The 24,172-nt window shown below is 38.7% G+C and overlaps 1 protein-coding gene across 2 annotated transcripts in view; it reads right to left on the bottom strand.

Moving 5' to 3' along the window:
* The window catches only part of NT5DC1 (5'-nucleotidase domain containing 1), a 140,818-nt gene that overhangs the window by 25,932 nt on the left and 90,714 nt on the right, over window positions 1-24,172 (bottom strand). For both annotated transcript variants that reach the window (XM_008575622.1, XM_008575623.1), the window contains exons 7-8: window positions 4,189-4,363; window positions 2,666-2,763 (exon numbers count right to left, since the gene is read on the bottom strand). In XM_008575622.1, the coding sequence (XP_008573844.1) occupies window positions 2,666-2,763; window positions 4,189-4,363 (273 nt within the window). The remainder of the gene's footprint in view (window positions 1-2,665; window positions 2,764-4,188; window positions 4,364-24,172) is intronic.

Below are 24,172 nucleotides of genomic sequence, written 5' to 3'. Positions count from 1 at the left end.
TGGGCAGGAGGTGAGCCTTGACCTGTGACTGGCTGAGGTTTGGCGCGGGTGGGCTTGGGTGTTGGCAGCGACGGGCTTGTTTACTGTGGAGAAGAACCAGGAAGGGCGCCATATTGCCAGGGTGTGTCCTTTGTTCAGGCGCCCATGGGGTCCCTATATTCCTACAATTCCTACATAATATATCTTTTTTTTTTTTTTGTCTTTTGTCTTTTTCCGTGTCCGGCAACGGATCACAACCCTCAGTGTTGCCCCCGTACCGGACTGGGGACCGGCAACGGGATTGCAACCCTTGGCGTTGCTCCCGCGCCTCGCTCAGCCAGTGAGCGGGAACCGGTCTGTATGTGGGATCCGAACCCTCGGGCGGGAGCGCCGCTGCGCTCCCCAAGCGGCGCACTATCCAGTGCACCACCGGGCCGGCCCCCTACATAATATATCTTAAATATATCTACTTCTCTCCATCTTGAGTACTGCTGTCCCAGACCAAACTACCTCAATCTCTCTCCTGGGACACTGCAATTGCCTGGTCTTTGTCTTTCTCTCCATCCTTCCCCACACCCAGTCCATTCGTCACCCAGCAGCCAAAGTGGGCTTGTATATCACTCTTCTGCCTCAAACTGAACAGCTTCAGATTGCTTGTGGAATAAACTTCAAACCCCTTTCCACAGCCTAGGAGGCTGCCTGCCTCCCTATCTTCACCCCCTCTATCCTCATGACCATGTGCCAGAATGTCAGGGCTCTTTCTGTCACTGGAATGTGACGAAACCTCTCCTTCTGGGCCTTCGCATTCATTTGTCTCACTGCCAGGAACACTCTTCCTCTGCTCTTCTCATGACTTGTCCCTCAGAGCCCACCTTGAAATCACCTTACCTGACCTCGTCAGACAGGCCTTCCTGTTTATGTGCCAAGCCACTCTAAGGTGGCCTCTTCTGTTTATTCTACATCACCAGGTGGTTATTACCTTCACGACACATGCCACAATCTGTAAGTATCCCTCACACTTGCGGATGTGCTTATGTGTTTACACACCTGTCTGGCTCACTAAGGATCCCATGGTGTTTGACATGTGCTACACTGAACCTGACGTGGATTTCACTATCCATAAGGCCATCACTGAGTAGAGTACTGAGCTACTATCAGCTGCCTATCACTGAATCAGGCTTTTGACTTGCACAAAGAAGTACAAGTTCAAAGTAAATAGTGCATTATCATATTAAATAAAAGTGTGATTCATGTGAACACTTTTTTGAGGAACTTCAAATTTTATTCCAAAAAAGGGTAGTGTGTGGCCATGGAAAAGTAAGGAGAAATATATATTAAATATCATTCCAACTGGCTCAGGTTATTTATATAATGCCAAGCATCTGAATCAAAAGTAAAATAAATAAGAAAGCATTTACTATAGTGGATGCTTACATGTATTATGCATATTATATACATATATAATATGTTCATTTTTTATATCACTCTTTTAAAACACAGCTAGATCTGTACATAGGTCTGTAAATTTTACTTGTTAATGAACTTATATACATTTATATGCATTTATAACCATTCACTGTGTTTCAACTTCAACCATTCCTGGACTTATTTTAGATGTTCATCTCCTAAGAGAACTTCTGAATGGTTCTCAAGTGTTAATATATCACTGAGCTTATTTGATATCTACTTAAACAGAAATAAAAGATATGACAGATATTAACAACTAAACTCACTGCCTTTCAATCCCACAAACCTATAAACTCCTCTATTCCTTTTTAGGCTCTGCTTTTTTATTCATTTATGTATTTATTCAAAAAGCTTTCAGAGAGCACCTGCCACAAGTATCTCACTCTGCTATTCTCATTCTTTTTCATCTGCAAAATCTGTTCACTCTTTTCATTCCATGTATCTCCCCACCAGCCTCTTCTACATGTGGGACAAATTCTAACTTCCTTGAAGGCCTTGCCTGTTTCCGAGAGAGAGAGGACTGTTTTCATTTATTTTGATCCTTATGTATTCTGCAGGCACATTTGTTCTGGAAAATAACACATTCTGATTTATTTCAATTAGTTCATTCCTCAAGTACTTATTGAGGCATTTATTTGGACCCTAAAAACTTAAAGTCCATGCCCTTCATTTTTAAAGTCAGGGAGAGGCTGACATGCAAACAAATAATTATGATATAAAGTGGCAGAATAAAATTTAGTACAATCATAGGTTTGTTATCTTCTTTCTCCCCTGTGAAGGGAAAGAAGACATCTGTTACATCTAACACATTACAGCTGACCCTTGAACAATGCAGGGGTCAGAAGCGCTGACCCCGTGCTGTAGAAAATCCATGTACAACTTATTACTCCCCAAAACTTTACTAATAGCCTACTATTGACCAATAGCCTTACTGATAACATACAGTCAATTCACAAATATTCTGTATGTTATATTTATTATATGCTATATTATCGTGATAAAGTAAGCTAGAGAAAAGAAAATGTTATTGAGGAAACCATAAGGAAAATACATTTACAGTATTTGTTGAAAAAAGTCCACATATAAGTGGACCTGCACAATTCAAACCCCTGTCGTTCAAGGGTCAACTGTACTTTGTACGTGCTTTTTGGACATCAGGTATTTGTTGAGTAACTGAATGAACAATCATTTGTATGAGAAAAAACAAAACATAACTTACCGAGTGTCCGGAAAGGCCTCTGACTTGGTAAATGGGAGAAGAAACCAGGCTTCAACGCATTTGTAATCACAATGTCAAAAAGGTCTGCAAAATCATTCCTAAAAGGCATCAACATTTTTCATAAACTTACATTAAGGAATTAGAAAAGGTCCATAGAAAACAAAACGATCTTTGCCTATCTATTTTACTACAGCATCATTTCTTATCTTTTGATCAATTTTTATGTGCTTTATATTTTTCTTATACATCTTAAGGTGAATATTATACTGACTGGAAACAGATGGTGGTTGAACACTAGAATTCCTGACAATTCCTTGAAGTATAAACATAATAAAAAAAAGCACAGCACACTGATTCTAGGTGCTGAGCTGGCTCTCTCATGATGGTAATAGTTATCGTGGTGAATTCAATAGTTTCTAACAGCTGGAAATATTTGGAAGCTATGTCTTCAAATTTGGGGACTGAAATTTTGCTGGATTTGTTAACTTGAAGAGCTATTAATATTGGGTGCTACACAGGTCCTACAGAAAGCAGCATTATAGCAAGTCAGGTGACATCTTTCAGAGAGAGCTCAAAATGTAAAGAATATACTTTATTTTGAAAATTAGTGTAGCCTTATGATGTGGCAATTTTTAGATGATGACAATGAATGATTTTTAATCTGTATTAAGTATTATATTAAGGATGCTAAGGATCATGGAAATCATGAGTCTATAAAAGCTGGAAGAGGTCAGTTTTGAGGCTAAACTTGCTCCATACTCATGGAAATTCAGTAGTTGCTAAAATCTGAAGAAACATTAGGGGAGATATAACAGCCCATTGTAGAATCTTGCTCTGACCATGATATTTTTGGGTACTGCCCACAAGAATGACTTAAATATTAATGCGTTGAAACTTATGAACTACTCTGCCTAACACTTTACTTGTACTAAGCTATTTAAACATTCCCTCATTTCTATGAGGTATTACTGTCCCATTTTTAAGATAATAAAATTGAGGCTTAAAAATGTTTAAGGTGTAGACCAGTGCTTGAACCCAAGTCTGTCTTATTTTAAAGTCTATGCATTTATACTGCCTTGATTTTCATGGATATCAATTCCATCCCTGGCTATGCTGACAGGTAAAATGCATAGCTCCATACTGAAATGGCTATAGAGTGGCTGTACTCCAGGCATCTGTAAGGGAGTATTATCTACAATTCAGTGTCCCGTAATAATCATCCAAAGCTAAGAAATCACATTCGTGGAAGACTGAAGGACATGTGGTCCAAAACTGGCCCCCAGTAATGTTACAGAGCTTGTACAGAGCTTGTCTTTTTTAGTTTGTACTTGGGGTGGGTTGCTGTCAGCAGATATTGAGGTATGTTATGAGAAAAACAAAACAAAACAAAAAACCACGTCACTCGGCATTGCTTAATATAATGAAATGGTCATGGTCGAGCACCTTTAAGAAAGCACTGGTCTATCAGTATTATATGCTATCAGTATTTTAAGGCAATGAAAACAGAATGACTCATCACTTACCCAAGGATATATTTGCAGAGAAATCTACAGTAATCACTGTGAGAACTTGTAATTAACAAAAGAATTTTCCCAGCTTTCTTTAGCCGTCGAAGCCACTTTTTTACAGATTCAGGACAACTGTGTAAATATTTGCTTGGATCTCTTTTGATTTCTGGAAAATATATTCCACAGTTTTCTGAAAAATAAAAATATCAATGAGATTTCCCCTTTAAAAAATTTTTGACAGTATATTCTCAAAAAAGTTAATCTCTTTCAAAGCTACAGATAAAATTAAAAGGACTAGGTTCAAACAATCTAGCTATGATGCTAATACTAAATGCTTTTTAAGAGTACTTTCTGCCCTTTACTGGCAAAAATAATGATGGTTGAAAATGTAGTTGATAATATTTGACAAGAACTGATAAACTATTGAAAAAGATAACATAATAAACACAATATCAACATTTTCAAACCAGATAAAACCTTACTGTATTTGAAATATCAACTGATTATTCAGATAAAGCACCAGGAACACATCTTTTGCATAAAGCAGCAGAACAGGGTTCCTCAGAGTCACAGTTAGTGTTGTTGCAGATTCAGCACCTACAGGAGAGCCAGTCTACGGCCTCTGAGAGGTGCTAGGATGTGAAACGAAAAAAACAGAGCAAAACAACCTAGAAAAGGCTAGAAGCCTCTACAGTTGACAGTGAACACTGAAGGACTTGAATCACTGAATTGCAACTGCTGGCTCTGCCCCTTTGGGTATTTAGAGAGTCTACAGGTTTAGGCTGAGCTCCAAGGTAGACAGTGGCAATATTTCCAGAAGTCCTGACCATACTCATCCATAGTGCTTGACCCAGTGCCTTGAATGTTGTGGGTACTTAGCAGATCACTACAGATTTGGTTGAAATGCTACTAGATTCCTAAAGCATTTTAGAAATACTGTTCTCTGAGCATGACTGCACTAATAAGTAGACAAAGAGAATCCAAGTTCTTTAACTGCTTGGAAAAGGACACATGCACAGATAGAACAACAGGTTAAAGAGCTTGTATTGAATGACAGACTCTGTAACAACTAGATATGGGCTACACCTGTAACTCTGTCCAGTGTGATGCACTTGAAATGACAGAAATGAAAGTTGTTTATCAAGAATATCAGGACATCAGGACAGGAAAGAAAAGTCAGTGAAACAAACAAAAAACAATAGTAGCAAATACTGTTGCTAGGAGAGTGCTCTGATTTTATTTGAGGTTGCATCCTTTTCTCAGGGGCTGTGAGCTCAGAGAGAGCCTGGGTCTCTATCAGTCTATGCCTACCAGGGTAATTCCCTCCCCCTGCCAGTGAATTCTTTAGGAAGGTGCAGGGGACCCACGTAGGGCCAATGAGACCTGAGAACTCTGCTGGGGGACTCTGGAGTGGGGGATACCACTGATAAAAAGAAACCTACATAGAAGAAAATATTCCTTCTTCCACTACTGCTGGGCTTTGCCATGATTATGTGTTCTACTTAGAACTGCAGCAGCTATCTTTAACATAAAGCACAATTCTGACATACCAGGGACGGCACAGTGGAAATATGAAAGGAACCTGGCTCCCTGATGATATCACCAGATCTCTAATTAAAAGCCACTGTATTAACCACCACCGGATGTACCACCACCCTCTGGATGACTTCTGGTTGTATGAAATGACTCAATTTAATAATTAATAGCTTAAACATTAAAATATATATTATTTATAGCCTAAAGTAGCTGCATTCTGAAAATAATACACTGCAAGAATATCATAACCAGAACAAAAAGTAACTTAACAAACGAAAGAATGTGCAACAAAATGAGAATAATATTCAGACATCAGAAGACCAAGAACAAAAACAAAGGTTATGCTCTTCTTGTATTTTGTACTGTGGGTATATTTGTGTGTAATTCTCTAGGATCTCTTAATATCCCAGAAGCTATTTAATGTTCCTTAGAAAAATTAAAATATTTTCGGTTTTTCAGGGAAGAGAAGGTACTATTAAGAAAAGGCCAGTTTAAGAAAGAGAAAATAATAAAACCAAATTTCTTAGAATAGTTTGATGAGTGAGTGACCATCAAAATGATTTCAGAGGCTGCGCATTCTCACAACTTACGAGAGTTATATGTGAGACCATTTCACTCAGAAAAAGCTGCAGTAGCAAAAGAAATTTTATGGGATGGATAACAAAAGATTTATAGTGTGTAATGCTACATACGTTTATAGACAATCTATTCAGAAAACTGCTGAGAAAAAGTACTTTTTCTTCTTAGCTGTATGTGCTTACTGCCATCTAGTGATCAAAACATAAATTACTGTTAAAAAGCTACTGCTAGCATTTTCAAATAAAAAAATAAAGCATATATGTTTAAATATGTATTTTAGATTTCTTACCTAGATTAATTTCATTAGTATCTCCTAATAAGCCTAACTCAAAAGAGTGTAAACATTAACAGTTTAATGAGAGGAAATTACTCTCTGAAGTAATAATGGGGGTGTCCTTCTGTTGTTCACAAGCCAGACCAAAATGAACAAACTAAAAAAGACAAGCTCTGTACAAATAAATACCCGATAGTGGATTACGAGTTACTCTTACAAACAAGAGATCACTGGCTGTTATTGGGGAAAATGTTTTTGTTCCCTTGTAAATTCAAATCATTAAAAGAATAGGAGATATAAATATACGCTTACTTTTTTATTGGAATAAATCAAGCTATTAAACCAAAGGAAGAGTTACGTTAAACATAATACACTGAATTATAATTGCCTATTTAATTATCTCCCTAAAGAGACTGTAAACTCTCAAAGGGAAGAAATATATCTTTCTACATCACATGTAGCAGGCATTCAATATATAAATGCCTAAATCAGTGCAGGGGCAGACATAGAAACATTTATATTTATTTACATTCAAAGTAATAATATGATTTGTAACATATAACCGAACTGTGAATGACAAAAAATTATATTATTCATGTATTATGAAAGTCATCCTGTCTGAAGTACCCTACTATATATATATTTTTTTACCCCTATTGAAAAAAAAATCATGTTTAATTATGAGAGTAATAGATTAACATTGATTGAACAAGACAGGGAATTTAGACCTAAGGTGAAAAGGAATGGTCTCGTTTGTTGGTAATTCACAAAGTAGCCTGTGTTTTCACTAATCACTAAAGAAATTCTATTTTACTGCCACTTTATGTAGCTCATTTTCCTGGCCTTTTCCACCCCTCTTATATCCTTAGAGGCTAGTATTTTCTGTGTCCTGATGGGATTAAAAGTAAACTTTTTAAAAAGCTAGTTCTAAAAAATCAGTTTAGCTCTCTTATGTTAAAGATTTGGTTAATATACAGTCATAGAAATAAAAGCAAAAAGTGTTACACAGTCTAATATGCACATAAAATGACCAGCATATATCAAATAAGATTTAGGGACCTTTCGTGGTAAAAAAAAATTAGTACAACTTGAATATTAAAAATGTTTTAATTTAACAGACAGTTGTGCCACACCACTGTTTCTACCATCACCGAATAAATAAGCATTTTTCTTGTTAACTGTATCACTACTGTTTCTGTGATTTGTGGCTAGAGTTTTCAAAGCTGCTGTCCAAGGAGATTAGAGACGCTGGGATGCTAATACCTCCACCATCAGCCTGCAACTAAAATCTCTGGCTCTTTCCTTTGCAGAACATAATTTGGGAGAGATTTAAATATTTACAACTGTTACAAGTTATATAAGAGCATGCTAGCAAACCGCTAAAACGTTTAGCTGCAAATTATTTAAGTGACTTGCTATAGAGAATTTTCTGAAAAAAGTTATTTTTGGCTAAGAGATACTGAAATATTTTTGGAGGATGAAAGATAAATTTGTTTTGTTTATAGGAGGCAAAGGATGAAAAAGAAATTTAATATTAAAGCAAATTTCCTATATATGGTCCCTATGTGTTTTATATTTACCTTTTATTTGTAAATAAAGAACTCTAGAATATCTAGATTGAGTGAAGTGAATATTGATATGCTAAGTATAATGCTTAGAAAAGGACTCCAAATAAGAATTGGGAAATGAAATATTATCCACTGAAAAACATAATTTATAAAAATAACACCTTAACAATATCTGACTTCTATCTCTAATTAATTCACTTACCCATGCCCTACCCCAAAGATTCTGATTTACAAAGGTCTAGGCTGGGGCTAGAACACTGGTATTTTTTTTAAAAGCTCCCCAAGTAAGTCTAATGTACTGCTAGAATTAAGAATTATTGCTGTAAAATATAAGAACTAGAACTCTTACTATTATTATCTGTATATCTTGATTGCTTCTCTGTAAATCATAGGCTCTCAGAGGGAAAGGACTTTTAGTTTTATACTATCTTTATTACTTAACACGTAGCCTTGTACATATAATAGGCAATCAACAAATATTAACTGCTGTTGATTATCTTAAATGTCATTGTGGTCGATGATCTTTAAAATGTTTACTCTTACTTTATACCAACTAAGCACAGCATTCTAGATTTAGTTAAGTATTCTAATTATAGAATGTTGGATTTCACACCCATGACTGAAGAATTTCTGGAAAAAAAGGATGACATGGAATTCTTTTAGGGAAAAATTCTAATAGTTCAAATGAACAAAGACAAGCCAAAAAGACTTTTATCTCTCCAAAGCCATCGAACTGGCAGAACTTGGAGTGAATACAAACTATAAATACTAGTATGGCTTTTAGTCATCAGTGTTTTAAATTTTAATGTCTTTGGATAGGATTACATATATTCTCTAATAGGTTACCACAATCCCCACTATACCACATTGTATTGTACTTAGCCTAGTCAACTCCGCTGTTGGCAGCAGAGTTACAACTTACGTTTTCTCCTATGATGCCAGAATGAGTTGCTCTAAAAGAACCTAGTTACCACTTCCTGACATGGTGTCGGGCTAGGTCACAGACCCCTCTACCCAGTCCTGTGCAGGTTGTAAGTCAGATAAGCGAAAGAAAAACCAAGTAGCCACCAGGAAAGCGGACATGCTTTATTCCACACGCAAGCTCTGCAGGCCAGCGGTTCAGAGCTGCTGCGTTCCATACTGAAGAGTACATAATAGGGGCAACGAACAAAGGGGTACACGGGCGCACGTGCACACTAACTCTACTCTTATGTAACTTGTTTACGACGGATGTACTGAATCATACCCAGCCTGATATGAGGCTAGAGGGCCTTGTGGAATATTCTTAAAGCATATGTACTTCACAGGGCCTGGTTTTTCAAAGCCTTGCAGTTTCAAATATTGACCTTGCGGAGGACTGGAAATTTTCCTCAGGTTATAAAGTCTCTGGTGTATGATAAAGATTTGTGGCACAGCAAGGTTGCTGGCTCAAGGACAGACCAGTTACTGATTGTTATGTAAAGATACTGAGAAATTGCTGTAAGATAACTTAATTGTCTAAGGGAATGTCATCTGACTTGTTTAACTGAAAGTTACCAGCCCATATTGTTAAACTATAACCCCACCTATGTTCTCTTCCTGTAACTTCCTGGTCTGGAAAATAAATGCATGAAGAGAACCCCAATTCGGGGTTAATTTTCCCAAGGAAGGGATGCCTCTTGCTGGAGGGTCCCGGGAAAGTTAACCATTTGGGGGCTTCTCGCTGCTCAGAAGAGATGGGCTTTGAGTAATCCTTTGCATCTCCGTCACCCAGGGAAGTGGGGTGACAAATCTGTGGGGGGCAAAGAAACACAAAGCAACAGGGCCTGACTAAACTAACTCCATTTTCCTCACACATGGTTACTGAACAGATATTATATTCATGGAGAAAAGCAATGTAAATCTGGAGAGAGGTTTTAAGGGCCTGCTTGGTTTTATTCTAAACATGATGAGGACACTGACAACTGGGAGGGATGGCAGATGCATCTGATGATAATCATATACAAAAACATCTAGACAGGCTGTGAGGTTGACAATGTGACTTGGTAAGGTAAGATTTCATAATGACAGATATAACGTTAGGCTGAATACTAAGTCATACAAGTATAGCAATGGAAGAGCTGCTGCTTTTTTGCAGCTTCAAAAGAGCCTACAGTTAGCTCAAGTGCCACAGTATAAGCAAAGTGTAATTAAAAAGTTTGGGGACCATGTTTTACAATATATTTAGTTAATCCTTTGTACTTTTGAAATTACCATGGTTTTTGAAAAATATTTGTGCTCTAGAAAGTTGGGCAAGAAGCATGTGTCCCCCTTCATCACCCTGGGCATCATGTCTGTATGTGCTCCTCCTTAGGAATGGATGATGAGATCTCACTGCCACATTAACACCAGTACGATGCCCAGAACCAGGGAAGCAAAAATTCCTAGTCTTTCAATCAGTCTAAGACTAAACCTGGATCACTGGGTTCAATCCTGAATGACATTTTTCAAGGAGTGTGTCTAGAGGAGAACGACCATGTCACATGGGTGGGCACGGACACTGGATGAAAGCACTCTTCTGATAAAGAGACGGCTTGTGCTAGGGACAGGAATGAAGAGGAGGGGAAGGACATGAGAGTTGAACATTCAAATATAAGAACACAGACAGTGCTAAGGGAGACTGGCTTGGTCTGTATGACCCGATAAGGAAACCAGGGGAGGTGGTAAGTACGATGCCTGAACCTGATTCCCAAATCTGGAAGCACAACAAATCCCCTGTAGCTCTTGTAGAAAATATCAATTCCTGTTTCCCATCTTAGAGATCTCTGGTAGGGCCCCAGATATTCACATTTGGCCAATCAGGCATGTGCAAACCTGTGAAGTAGGTGATCATATTAACCTTAGGACTGCTTAATTCTATGCCTCTCTGGTGATATCAGCCAGATAACTCTTTAGTCACAACGAACACCCATTTCCAGTTTCTCCTCCTCTAACACGTCTTTGCTTTATGTATACAATATTTCAAATCCAAGATTTCTGTAGAGTAGTGGTTCTCAAACTTAAGGATAAATTAGAATCACCTAGAAGTCCTGTTAAAATACTACCAGAGTTTCTGATTCAGTAGAACTGAGGTGGGGCCTGAAAATGTGCATTTCTAACAATTTCCCAGGTTGGCTGATAGTCCAAGGACCACACTTAGATAACTACTGCTGTAGAATGCCTTTATAAAACCAGATAGCTTTTAGAAAATCTTTTTCACCTACAAGAACTATTTTAGCTAAGAAGGTATAAACAGATTAAACACATTTAATGTTATCTGATGCAAGTTTTTTAACCTGTGTCTTATGTTAAAATGGATCTAGATCAATAAGATTTTAAGATCTTAAAACGTATTTTCATTTCCTTTATAAGAGAAGGATACATGCAAGGGTGGGGATCTCATGGACTATTTTTTTTTTTTGTCTTTTTTCGTGACCGGCAATGGATCGCAACCCTCAGTGTCGCCCCCGTACTGGACCAGGACTGGCCACGGGATCGCAACCCTCGGTGTTGCTCCCGCACCTCGCTCAGCCAGTGAGCGGCCGGTCTGCATGTGGGATCCGAACCCTCGGTGGGAGCGCCGCCGCGCTTCCCAAGCGGCGCACTGTAGCAGTGCGCCACCGGGCCGGCCCCTCATGGACTATTTTGCACTGCACTATTTTACATTTGTTTTCATTTCTCAGCCACGAGAGCAGTAATTTTGTAGGTAAAGCAGAAAAAGCCAGGCTTTGGAGTTAGACTGGCCTAAGGTTGAATCCCAGATTTGCCGCTAACTATATTGGTTGTATGAATTTTTTTGAGAAAGTCACTGAAAAATTTTGATTCTTAATTTCTTCACCTATAAAATCTAATTAAATTATAGAGAAGAATAAATAAGTAATGTGGATAAAGTGCATTTCACAGTGCCTGGCACAAAACTCCCAGTAAGAATTTCTTTCCACCCTTTCCACTTACCTAGATGCTACTATCTGATTCTTTTGCAGGGATCCCATTGCTAGAGGTGAAATAGCCAGGATCCTGTGCCTGTTATTGCACTTGTAAAAGCGAAGCTAATTTTTAGTAAAGCTCATTATAATTGATGGGTGTATTTTCATGTACTCCTTCATGTGATCTGTACATATTACATTATAGGAAGATGTGTGGTGGATTGAGTTTCCAGGATAGACACAATAATACCTCTCACCTCACATGTCTACAGTCTACAGTTGGAATTGACTGCTGCATTCCTTAGAATAAGGGCAGATCCTTTTTGCTGCTCTGATGCATAGAATGTGGCACAAGTGACACTGTGTTAGTTTCAGGTGTAACCCTTAACTGGCCTGGAAGCTTTGACTTCCTGTCTCCTTGAAGCCAGGTGCCATGTAAGAAGTACAATAAATCTGAGAGCACCACGCTGTGAGGAGCAAGTCAGAGGAAGAACTTGTGTGTAGGTGCTCCAACTGCCAGCCCCAGCTGAGCACCAAGCTAATACCTTCAACTGCAAGACACATGAGTGAGCCCCCTTGTACATCTAGCACAGTCAGATGATGGTAGCCCCAGCTGATACCTGACTGCAACCATAGGAGAGACCCCAAGTGAGAAGCACTAAGTTTTGTAGTGATTTCCTGTGGAGCAATATATAACCAAAACAAAATACTTTGGAATGGAGTCACAATTTCAGTTATCTTTACTCAATCCAAGATACGTTCAGAAAATGTTTACAAATGCTTCTAGAAACAGCTGAAATAACAGTAAACAGGCTCTAAATTGTCTTTCTTCATCTCTAAAAAATAACTCAAGGTTTCTATTGTACGTAAATTTATAGAATATAAATGCACATATAGTATATGTCAGCATAAGTCTTCTGAACAGTTTAAAGAAAACCAAAATTAACAAGCAAATTCTACATAATACTTCTGACTTCTCACCTACTTCAAATATGATATACTGAGAAAATAATAACCAATTACTGAAATGCATAGTGATAATGACAGTAAAAAATGAATTTCCTGGGATGTTTGCCCACCTCCTCTCCCCCAGTTAAGTCTCAACTCAAAAACTTTAAATATTTCTTCAAAAACAGACTGATCTTCAAGGAAACATGCATTTCAAAGATCAAATTTTATCACAAGGGTGCACTGTTTCCTTGATTATCTTAGTTCTAATACCCTCAGTGTCTTCAGAAATATCTTTTCTTATCAATAAAGCGAAAAGTATGCAAAGCTATATCTCACTTAGAAGAAATCCATTTAAGAACACACATTGTATACCGGTTTAGCTCTGTAACTAACAAATAATATCTATAAAATTCAATTCTGCTTTTTTTCAGAAGTTCTTTTTAGTCACTGACTGAGCTGATGTTATCTATGCTATTATCTGGGAATTGAGATGTTACATTGAGATAAAAAAAAAAACAACCAAGTAAATGTCTTACATTAAGGAATAAATATTATCTCCCTTCCTGGAATGCACTGCTCTCCCTCTGCTGCTCAGTGAACCTTTGGGGCTTGTCACAAGGTTACCTTCTGCATAGAGCCCTCCCCAAAGCCCACACCCAGTCACACCACCTCTGGACATCGATGATGACATTTATCGCACTACACTATCATCAATACTTGTATGAAGCATCTTTATAATTCTTTTTTCCTGAGACTGTGAGATCTTTTAAGGACCTGTCTTTACATTCGTGTTTACATTCCTTATGTCAGGCAAACAGTAGAGGATTAATAATTGTATAAGTAAGTGTGTGTGTGGGAAGAGCTACCAGGCAAGACTTAGCAGAGGTGACCAAAAAGACCAGAGGTTGGCAAACCACAGCCTGTGAGCTAAGAAAGATGTTTAAATCTTAAAATGGTTGTATAAGGATCAACATAATATCCTTGATTTTGTCTGTTGGTGCACAAAACCTATAATATTGACTATCTGGCTCTTTAAGAAAAAGTTTGCTGATATAGATATAGTATTTCATAATTATAGGACAGTAACTTCCTAAAAAAAATAGTTATAACTCACTATTAGAAAGTGCCAAAAGAATAATAAATGAAATCCTTAATTTGAGACTGTTTAAAAGCTATGCAGTCTCTCAGCAGAATGAGCATTATAAAATCATTTATGATAAAATCGCATTTCTGAAAGACAGTATAAATACTTTTATGTATCTTTTCATCACAGTGGATCCCCAAGCATGATGTAATTGCCCCTCAATTATTCTCTGGCCTGGATCCTCTAATAGATTATTCTATGAGCCAGGAGTTGGAGTCTCTTCACTCTGCCATTTCCTTAAAACAAATCTAAATCTGCCTTTGCTACTGCCTTTATGATTATAGGTACACTTTATTTTTAGTCTCTGAATAAAATGTTTCAGGCTTACATGTTCTGCTTGTTAATAGAGCAATAGCAGGGACTACAGCAAGACACTGTAAACCCGGAATAAAAGCTAACACCTGGTAACATTTTCCCTTGTAAATGTCGCAGAAAGAAAGATCCAAAAAATGCATAAGATGACGTGATGACATCATCATCAGAACTAAAGAGCTTGTAGCTTGAGATGAATAAAGGCACTTTTGCTTAAATACAGTCTTACAAATTAGCCGGACAATAAATAAGAATGTTTTTCTTGGTAGGGCAAATTAAGGACGCCTCCAGGTAAAACCCAGGACAGGATTTAGGGGCTAGCTTCAAAGAGATGCACTGTAGGTTTCCTCTCAAATAGTTTTTACATGTATTTGCCAGATATAAGAACCATCTTGAAGGATTTTGTTTTCACCAGAAGTCGGCTTGCTGGCTGATTATCCTGACTTGAAACCTCCCACCTCCTCCAGAAGAGTGAAGCTGGAAAAAATTAGGAGAATGAAAATGGGACACCTCAGGACAAAGCAGCTCAGAGATGTGCCAAAACTTATTCCTTTAAAAAAAAAAAAGTTATAGTTGACTTCTCTAGCTTTGAGGCACAAAGATGTCAAAAAACAGTAACAGGAACAAAGGAATCAAAAGCTAGACATTAGGGTTCACTTACTATAAATGTCTTGAGGAAACTTGCCTCCCACTGAGGACTGAAGTGCTCAATCATTTAACAAAGAAAAAACCTGGAATAGAAGGTTCACTGTGTGTTTTTTTTTTTTTTCCCCTTTTTGTCTTTTTTTGTGACTGGCAACGGATCGCAACCCTCAGTGTCGCGCCCGTACCGGACCGGGACCGGCAATGGGATCGCAACCCTCGGTGTTGCACCTGCACCTCGCTCAGCCAGTGAGTGGCCGGTCTGTATGTGGGATCCGAACCCTCGGTGGGAGCGCCGCCGCGCTCCCAAGCGGCGCACTGTAGCAGTGCCCCACCGGGCCAGCCCCACTGTGTTTTTTTTAACCTGGTTTTTCTTCTGTGGTATGTAGCCTAACAGAATGCCAAGACAGCATTTTAGTATGTACACATTGTGCTAAATTCAACTCCCAAATCAACATAAACAACTAAAATCTACCTGTATGGGAACCCAGGCCTCATCCTACACCAATCAGTTATGAGGCACAGAGTATGGAAAGCTTGGGGCATAGCTGTCCTGAGTTTTAAAACCTGACACAGCTTGGAGCCTCTTTAGGGAGATGGCAGGCTCTCTGGTAGAAAACACAGTGGGAACTCGGGCAGGAGGTGTTCGAAGGCAAAGAAGGGCGGGTATGGCTTGCTTCAGAGAATATTCTACCTTAGGCAGACCTTTAACCATCTCAGTCCTTTTTTCTTCCCTGGCCTGATTCCTTTTCAGGCTGCCTCCTTCCAACCTAACTAATACAGTAAGTTTATACCTATATATCTTGAGTATTTTTCTGAACTAACAAATGTATAGTCATATTAACATTAAAGTCATACTTATTTTCTAAACACAAATATGAAAGACGTTTTAAATAAAAAATTAAACAACTTTTTAACAGGTTAACATGAAAAATCTAAAAAAATAATAGATTATGCACTCAGTCTTCACATATATCTATATCTATCTACATTATTATTAAAGGTTTTATTTATTTATTTATTTATTTATTTTTATTTTTTTCCTTTTTGTCTTTTTTCGTGTCTGGCAACGGATCGCAACCCTCAGTGTCGCGCCCGTACCGGACCGGGACTGGCAACGGATCGCAACCCTCAGTGTCACGCCCGTACCGGACCGGGACCGGCAACGGGATCACAACCCTCAGTGTTGCTCCCACACCTCGCTCAGCCAGTGAGCGGGAACCGGTCTGTATGTAGGATCCGAACCCTCGGCGGGAGCGCCACCATGCTTCCAAGCGGCGCACTGTAGCAGTGCGCCACCGGGCCAGCCCTTAAAGGTTTTGAAAGAGGTATTTTTCTGCTTTCTCTCTCTAGGACACATTAAGTCTATTATAAAAAAACAAAACTTTTACTTCTTTATTGATATTAATAGGAAATGGCAGTAGAAAAATAGTGTTTCACACTATTCTTTAAAGCACACAATCTATTTACTGAGTGCGTATGTTGACACTGAGGATACCAAGATGACAAATGGTTCCTACCCAAAGGAAGATTTCAATCATGAGGGGACAAAAACAAATCACTGAACTACAGTTTGAAGTGTGCTGGGTTAGGCAGATGCCCCACATGCCATGACTGCTGAGGAAGAAAACGACTACTTCTCCAGCAGGTAAGATGAGGATTCAAGAGAGGGTGAGATTTCGATTGGGCCTTGGTCACTGAGAGACGGTTCAGTAGAGCGTGAGAAGCAGAAAGGGCGACCCAGCACAGACAATAGTGCAAGGTGAAGAGAGTGGACTTTGGGGATGTCTGGGGCTGAGGGTCCATGCTGGAACGAATGGGAAGCAAAGGCTGTTCTCATTGCCTGGACAGCTGCACATATTTGTTCCTATGCCATGGCTTTGCTCAGAATGTTTGCAATTCAGTCCACTCCACCTTCAATTTGAGGCCATTACCCCCCAAGCTGAGTTCTTCTCTGCTTTTCTAAATTCTATCCTAGTTTAAAGGGTCAGCCTAATTCCCACTTTTTCTTGTTTTCCCTCTACTGAATATGCCAAATACTTACATTCTATTTCCAACTCATGTTCATTCTACATCCTCCAACTCATGTTCATATATTTTTCTATACAGTTCATTAATTGCATAATAGATTTTTATCTCCCTCGAAAGCAATTTTCTTTGTGCCATTATAATAATCATTACTATAGTGACTAGATTCTAGAAACACAGAAAACATTCAATAAAGGTTAATATAATTAAACCTTTTTCTCTTAAGAACATTAAACATACTCTCTTGAAATCTTAAGGATGTATTATGAGGTTTAATAAAATTACTTCTTCTGTATTCAAAGGTGAACTTCATTTCTACTCGGTCTAAATGCAGCCCGCTTATACATTTTAATTAAGTGAAATCTCAAGGCTAAACGTCTTGGGAACAGTAGTGCAAGTTTTAATACTGATGTTTATTAGTGCATACTTTCAATCTTTCAGAATAAAGCACAACAAATCTGCTGTAGGCAGAGAACAGTCCTAGTTATAAAGGCACAGATCCTATTAGTTCCCAGAGGACCTGAATAAAACAACATTGTAATCATTAAACTATTTACTGATGTAAAATTATATTCTGACTTTGTTATGACCTAGTAAAAAGTTTGTTAAAAAAGCATATGACATAAGTGATCAGACTGTTTCTTTTTGAAAGGAAAGGAGCTGTCAACATAAATCCAGAGGACCCTAAACCCTGGAAATAACCCATAACCAAAGAGGAAACATTCAAAATTCAATTTAAATGAGAAAAATATTTTACTCATAGTGTTTGGCAAATGTTAGCAATAAACATGAAATAAGCTATGGGTAACTCAATGAAGAAAAATGTGAATGAGAGGGAAATTGCACTAGACTCATAGATAACCATTAGCAGTTCAATTTATCTAAAAACTATGACAAAGGAAATGTCTTTCCTTCCAGATAAGAAATCATTTCAAACTTCAAATAGTTTAATTTAAATGTCTCATGCCAGAAAATTAAATCATTACAGAGCAGTGTAGGAGGGAAAGGAGAAAAGAAGTCACGATTTGCACACAACTTCATTATGAAATGGCTGTTGCTGTTGATGTAAGGAGAGTGGCTATTTCCGTTCCTACTGAAAAAGCTTCAAAGGACAGAGCAGTTTTCTGTACTACAGCAGACATACAGATGTAAACACATTAAAGAAATGTGGTCCCTGTGCTCCTGGATGGCATGGGTCCAAAACACATAGTCCTGATTCAAGTCTCAGTTGTGCAAACTTGGGTAAGTGATTTAGTCACTCGGAGACATTGTTGGCTTACCTGTAAAATGATGACAATAACAGAACTCACCCTGTCAGGCTGTGTGGATTAAACACAATGATGTATGTGAAACACTTAGCACAGTGCTGGGCACACAGTTAACACTTTGTGTTAGAGCCATTTTAACTTCAGCAAGTTCTCCTGGCTTAGCACAGGTAGTTAACTGTGAAATGCCACGGGCCATACTGCATCATGAAATTGCCCTGCATAGGCCCTAAATGCAAGATTTTCCTTATGAAAATGCTACTTACCTTCAAAACATAAAGTTTGCTATGAAAAAACCCTTAAAGTCCTATTGAGGGAGAGACAGGGTGGTTCCTTTTTTTGTCACTACCAGGGCAAAACATTGGGCTGGATAGCCCACTGTTCCATTCTATCATCATTACTCATAGAGCACTGAGCAAGAACCTTCAAGTAGCTGCTGGGACCCTGGGGACCATAAAACCCAACCTCCTTGCTGTGCGGATATGAAAATGAACCTAGAAAGGCTGACCTATCTATCCTTATACAATAAGGAGAAAAACATAGTGGAATGAAAATCCTGATCTCCTGATTCTTTCATTCCATATTCCTTACCTTCTACGTCTATTAACCTGATTGTTTCATCCCCTTTATTAAGGTATTTCACGGCCTTTTTGTAAAGATGCATACATGCAATTAGTGAAAATAAAAAAAATTTATGTACCCTTCTAATACAAAATAAGAACAAAGAGGGAAACTATACCAATTGATGGTTTACTCCTAAAGAAATATACAAAATCTTTGGACAGTTTTTTTTTTTTCAATTTATTCCACATATTTAAGGAATTCCCTTTGGGAAGACTAGCTCTAGCAAGATTGGACTCTATAAATCTGTGTGGAGACTGTGGGGCTCTAGAGGCAGTTCCTGACTCAGTAAGTTTCAACCTGCCAGATAAGAAGAAACTTATCTCTCCATAGTAAAATGTAACTTTAAAATTACCTTGTAATTACCCAAGTAATACATGAAGACATTATGCTTTTTCAAATTTTGAAACATTAAAAAAAGTCTGGGAGAATAAGGTAGGTCAAGACAGCGGACTAGAGGTGCCTGGGGCACAATTCTCCCACAGAAAAGGACCAGAACAACTAACAGACAGCTAAATACTAATGGCAACATCTGCGGGAGAATGCCGGAGTGCAGTGAAGACTGGTTAGATCCCTGAGCATGAAAGCCCAGGATGGCAGCATAGAGAAGAGAGAGAGACACACTAACTCAGCTGCCATGTCTCCACCACTGGAACTGTCACAGGAGGAATTTTCCCTTGTGATGAAAAGGTAGGCACACGACCCACACCAACCCCTATCCTCACCACAGAGACCTGCAGTTCCTTTTGAAGGAGGATTCTCCACCCTTGCAAGCCCGGAGCCAAGTGTGGGGAGCAGGCTAGAACACATACACTGCATTGCTCTAGAACAGAACCACCTCCACAGCCCTGACCCCAGCAGATGCAGGATGGCACCATCTTGAAACCAGAGCCGTTGCCTAGAGCGTGTCTGCCCTGGGACCAGTAGTCACGGAGCTTCCCCCCAGCCTTAAGGCTCCACTGTCATCCCAGCGCATTCACACAGGTGGCTACAATGCCCTGATCCCAGTGGCTTAAGGCCAGGGCCCACAGCAGCCACGACTCTAGTCCTGCAGTCTAGGAAGCCAACCCTACACCTGCTGACCTGTTGCACCCCCAAGTCCCTGGCCAGAGTTCAGACAGGCAGACCCACCTCTGGTGGAATGACCCCCCTTCTTCCCTCAAATGCCCCCCACCCCCACCTGGCTGAGTTCTGTGCTCCTGAGCCCCCAACCTGGAAAAACAGCTCATAGTTCCCTACCCTAAGAATATGCCTTTCAGCTGGTAGAAATTAAGCACATCTGGGCCCTTCTGGAGAAGTAACCAGGCCAAGTTGTTTCATCCTCAACAGTGCTGCCTAGCAGCCTCACCCATCGCCACAGAAGCAGCTGGACAACCCTTTTTCTGTAGCCCCTCCTCAAGGCCTTGCCCACCGTCCAAGAAGCAGCTGACTAGGCCTTCTCTCTGCAGCCCAGCCCATCTCAAGGCCTTGCCCACCACATGAGAAATGGCTCAATAACTCCACCCTTGACAGACCCACTCCCGAACCTATGAGGGAAGCACGACCTCGCATCTGGCCCCAAGAACTGGCACAGCAGAAGGCCCAAGAGCAGACCTGCACCCAACTGTTGCACCCTAGGAAGACCTGCCTCTGAGTCTTTGAGCCACTGTACACATACACATTTAGGTGAGAAACAACCTGGCTGACATGCCCCTGGCAGGCCCACTGCTGGCCAGAGAAGCAGCATGGTGTTCCTGCCACTGGAATACCAGTCCTGAAGACCCTGATGTGACACATGCCCACACTGTAGCCTAAGAATCAGTCCAGCAACCCCATCCCCAGTGAGTCAGCTCCTAAGATGACTAACCTACAAGGTGTAAACACACACCACTTGCATGTGAACCAATTCAGGAAATCCTCCCCTGGCAAAGCTGAGCCACCGCTGCCACAGCATGCCCCCCACACCTCACCCAAGCATAGACCGCTGAGGCACATGCAGGCATAGCAAAAGTGGATTACATCTGAAGAAACTACATAGAGACTACGCTACTACACCCACCTAGAACAAAGCCATTGTACTCTACCCAGTCAACACCCTAGAATGCACTTGTAGGTGAAAATCTTTCCCCATGCAAGCCACTCTACAAAACTCAAAGAGGTGAGGTCCCATCACATGCACAGATATCAATGCAAGGAAACAAGAAAAATGAAAAAAACAAGGTGACATGACACCACTGAAGAAACACAATAAACCAGTAAATGATCCCAAAGAATCAGATACTGTCAACTTGCTGAAAAGGAATTTAAATTAACAATCTTAGGGAAACTCACTGAGACAGAAGGGAATACAGACAAAAAATTCAACAAAATCACAAAAACCATTCATGATCTGAATAAGAAGTTAAACAAAGAAATAGATATTGCTAAAAAAAAAAATCAAACAGTAATCCTGGAATTGAAAAATTTATTGAACGAAATAAAAAGTATATCTGAGAGTAACAATGACAGATTAGATTAAGCAGAAGAATTTCTTTTCTTAAATATTTATTTATTTGTTTTGTTACCATATTTATCATTACACAATGTAATAATTTTCTGTGGCTCTTTACCAATTTCTCATTAACACCTCTCCCCCCTTCCCCTTTTCCACCTCTGGTGGCCTCAGTTCCATTTTCTCCTTTTGAAAGTTCAACAAATTATTGTGGTGGTTGTATCAGAAGAAAGAATTTCTGATCTTGATGACAGGAGTTCTGAGATAACACAGGAAGACAAAAAAAAAAGAGGAATGAACAAAGCCTATAAGATTTATGAGATACTATTAAGCAAACAAATATTCAAATTATGGACACTGCAGAAGGAGAAGAAAACCAAAAAGAAATTGAAAACCTATTTAATGAAGTAATAGCTGAAAATTTCCTAGTCTTTGGAAAGATACAAACATCATAATCCAGGAATTTCAAAGGTCCCAAATAGATTCAACCCAAAAAAGGTCTTCTCTAAGGCATACTATAGTCAAAATATCCAAAGTTAATGACAAAGAATTATATAATCAGCAAGAGAAAAACGTCAAGTCACTTATAAGGAATCCCCATTAGACTAACAGCAGACTTCTCAGCAGAAAGCCTACAGGCCAGGAGAAACCCTACATACAATGATATACTCAAAGTACTGAAAGAGAAAAACTGCCAGCCAAGAATATTATACCTAGCTATTCTTCAAAATGAGTAAGAAATAAAGTTTTTCTCAGACAAGCAGAAATTGAGAGAACTCATCACCAACGGTCTGGCCTTACAAGAAATGCTTAGGGGAGTATTACATCTAGAAGAGAAAGAAGGGCAATAATCATGAAAACACCCCAAAATATATCTTACTGGTATGATAGGTACACAAATTAGAAAGAGAAAGGAATCAAACCTCATCAATACAGAAAACCACAAAACTGCAAAGATAAACAATGAGAGAGGAAGAGAGGAAAAAAGGATACACAAAACAATCAGAAAACAACAAAATGACAGGAGGAAGACCTCACATATCAATATAACCTTGAATGCAAATGGATTAAATGTCTCAATTAAAAGACATAGATTGGCTGAATGGATGGAAAAACATGAGCCATCCATATGCCAAAACACACCTTACCTACAAAGACACACATAGACTGAAAGTGAAGGGATGGAATAAGGTATTCCATGCAAATGGAAAATAAAAGTGAGCAAGAGTAGTAATACTTATATCAGATAAAGCAGACTTTAAATCAAAATCTGTATTAAGAGACAGGGAAGCGCATTATATAATGATAAAGGGATCAATACAACAAGAGGACATAACAATTATAAATATATACACACTCAACAGTGGAATACCCAGATACTAAGTGAAAGCAAATACTGTCAGATCTAAAGGGAGAGAGAGAGACATCAGCACAATGACCATATATACTAAGTACATATAACTATATAAATATATATGATAATTACATATAATAACTACAGACAGAACTACCATTCGATCCAGTAATTCCACTACTGGGTATATATCCAGAAGAAAGGAAATCAACATATTGAAGGGATACCTGTACTCCCATGTTTATTGCAGTTCTATTCACAAGAGCCAAGAGTTGGAACCAACCTAAATGTTCATCAATGGATGATTAGATAAAGAAAATGTAGCATATATACAAATGAATACTATTCAGTCATAAGAAAGAATGAAATTCTGCCATTCACAACATGTTTGAGCTTGGAGAAAATTACGTTGTTTTAAGCCAGACACAGAAAGAGAAATGCTGCACAGTCTTACTCATATGAGGAAGCTAAAATGTTGGTCTCACGGAGACCAGAATAGTAGAGAGTAGAATAGTGGTTATTAGAGACTAGTAAGGAGAGCGGGGTTGGCAGGGGGACTTGAGAGAGGGTAGTCGATGGATACAAAATTGTAGAGAGATAGGAAGGATAAGATGTAGTGTTCTATAGCAGAATAAGGAGACTACAGCCAACCACAAATTACTGTATAACTTCAAGTAGCTAATTAAGAGGATTTGAATGTTTCCAATACAAAGAGGTGACACATTTGAGGTGACAGAAATGCTAAATACTCATATGAATATTGCACACTACATAAATGTATCCAAATATCACACTGTACTCCATAAATATATACAATTATTATGGGTCAATTAAGAAAAGTAAATAAAAAAGAAAATAAAAGAAATAGAGAGCAGAACAGTTGTTACCAGCGGCAGGGAAGTGGAGGTGGGAGAAGGGGATGGGGAGACCTTGGTAAATGAGTACAAAGTTACAAAGTATCAGTAAGATAGGAAGAATAAGTTCTGGTGCTCTAGGGTGACTATAGCTAATAATATTGTATTGTATATTTCAAGATAGCCAGAAAAGAGGATCTTGAATGTTACAACCACAAAGAAATGATAAATGTTTAGCTGACAGATAGGCTAACTATTCTGATTGGCATATACAATAATATATGCATGTATTGAAACAACAAACTGTACCCCATAAAAATGTACAGTGAAAAAATAAATTAAAAAAAAAAGAATTAAAAAAATGTCTGACGTCTTCTCTGAACACTACTCCCAAATTCTGCTCCCTTTCCTGTCTACCCTAGAAGGATATTATCATTGTCATTTTGGTGTATATCTTTCCAGATAAGTTTCTGTGGGA

Source organism: Galeopterus variegatus, unplaced genomic scaffold (assembly GCF_000696425.1).
Source record: "Galeopterus variegatus unplaced genomic scaffold, G_variegatus-3.0.2 Scaffold1220, whole genome shotgun sequence".
NCBI lineage: Eukaryota > Metazoa > Chordata > Mammalia > Dermoptera > Cynocephalidae > Galeopterus > Galeopterus variegatus.
The sequence above is the reverse complement of the archived record's forward strand: the minus strand, read 5'-3'. Positions and strand labels throughout refer to the sequence as shown.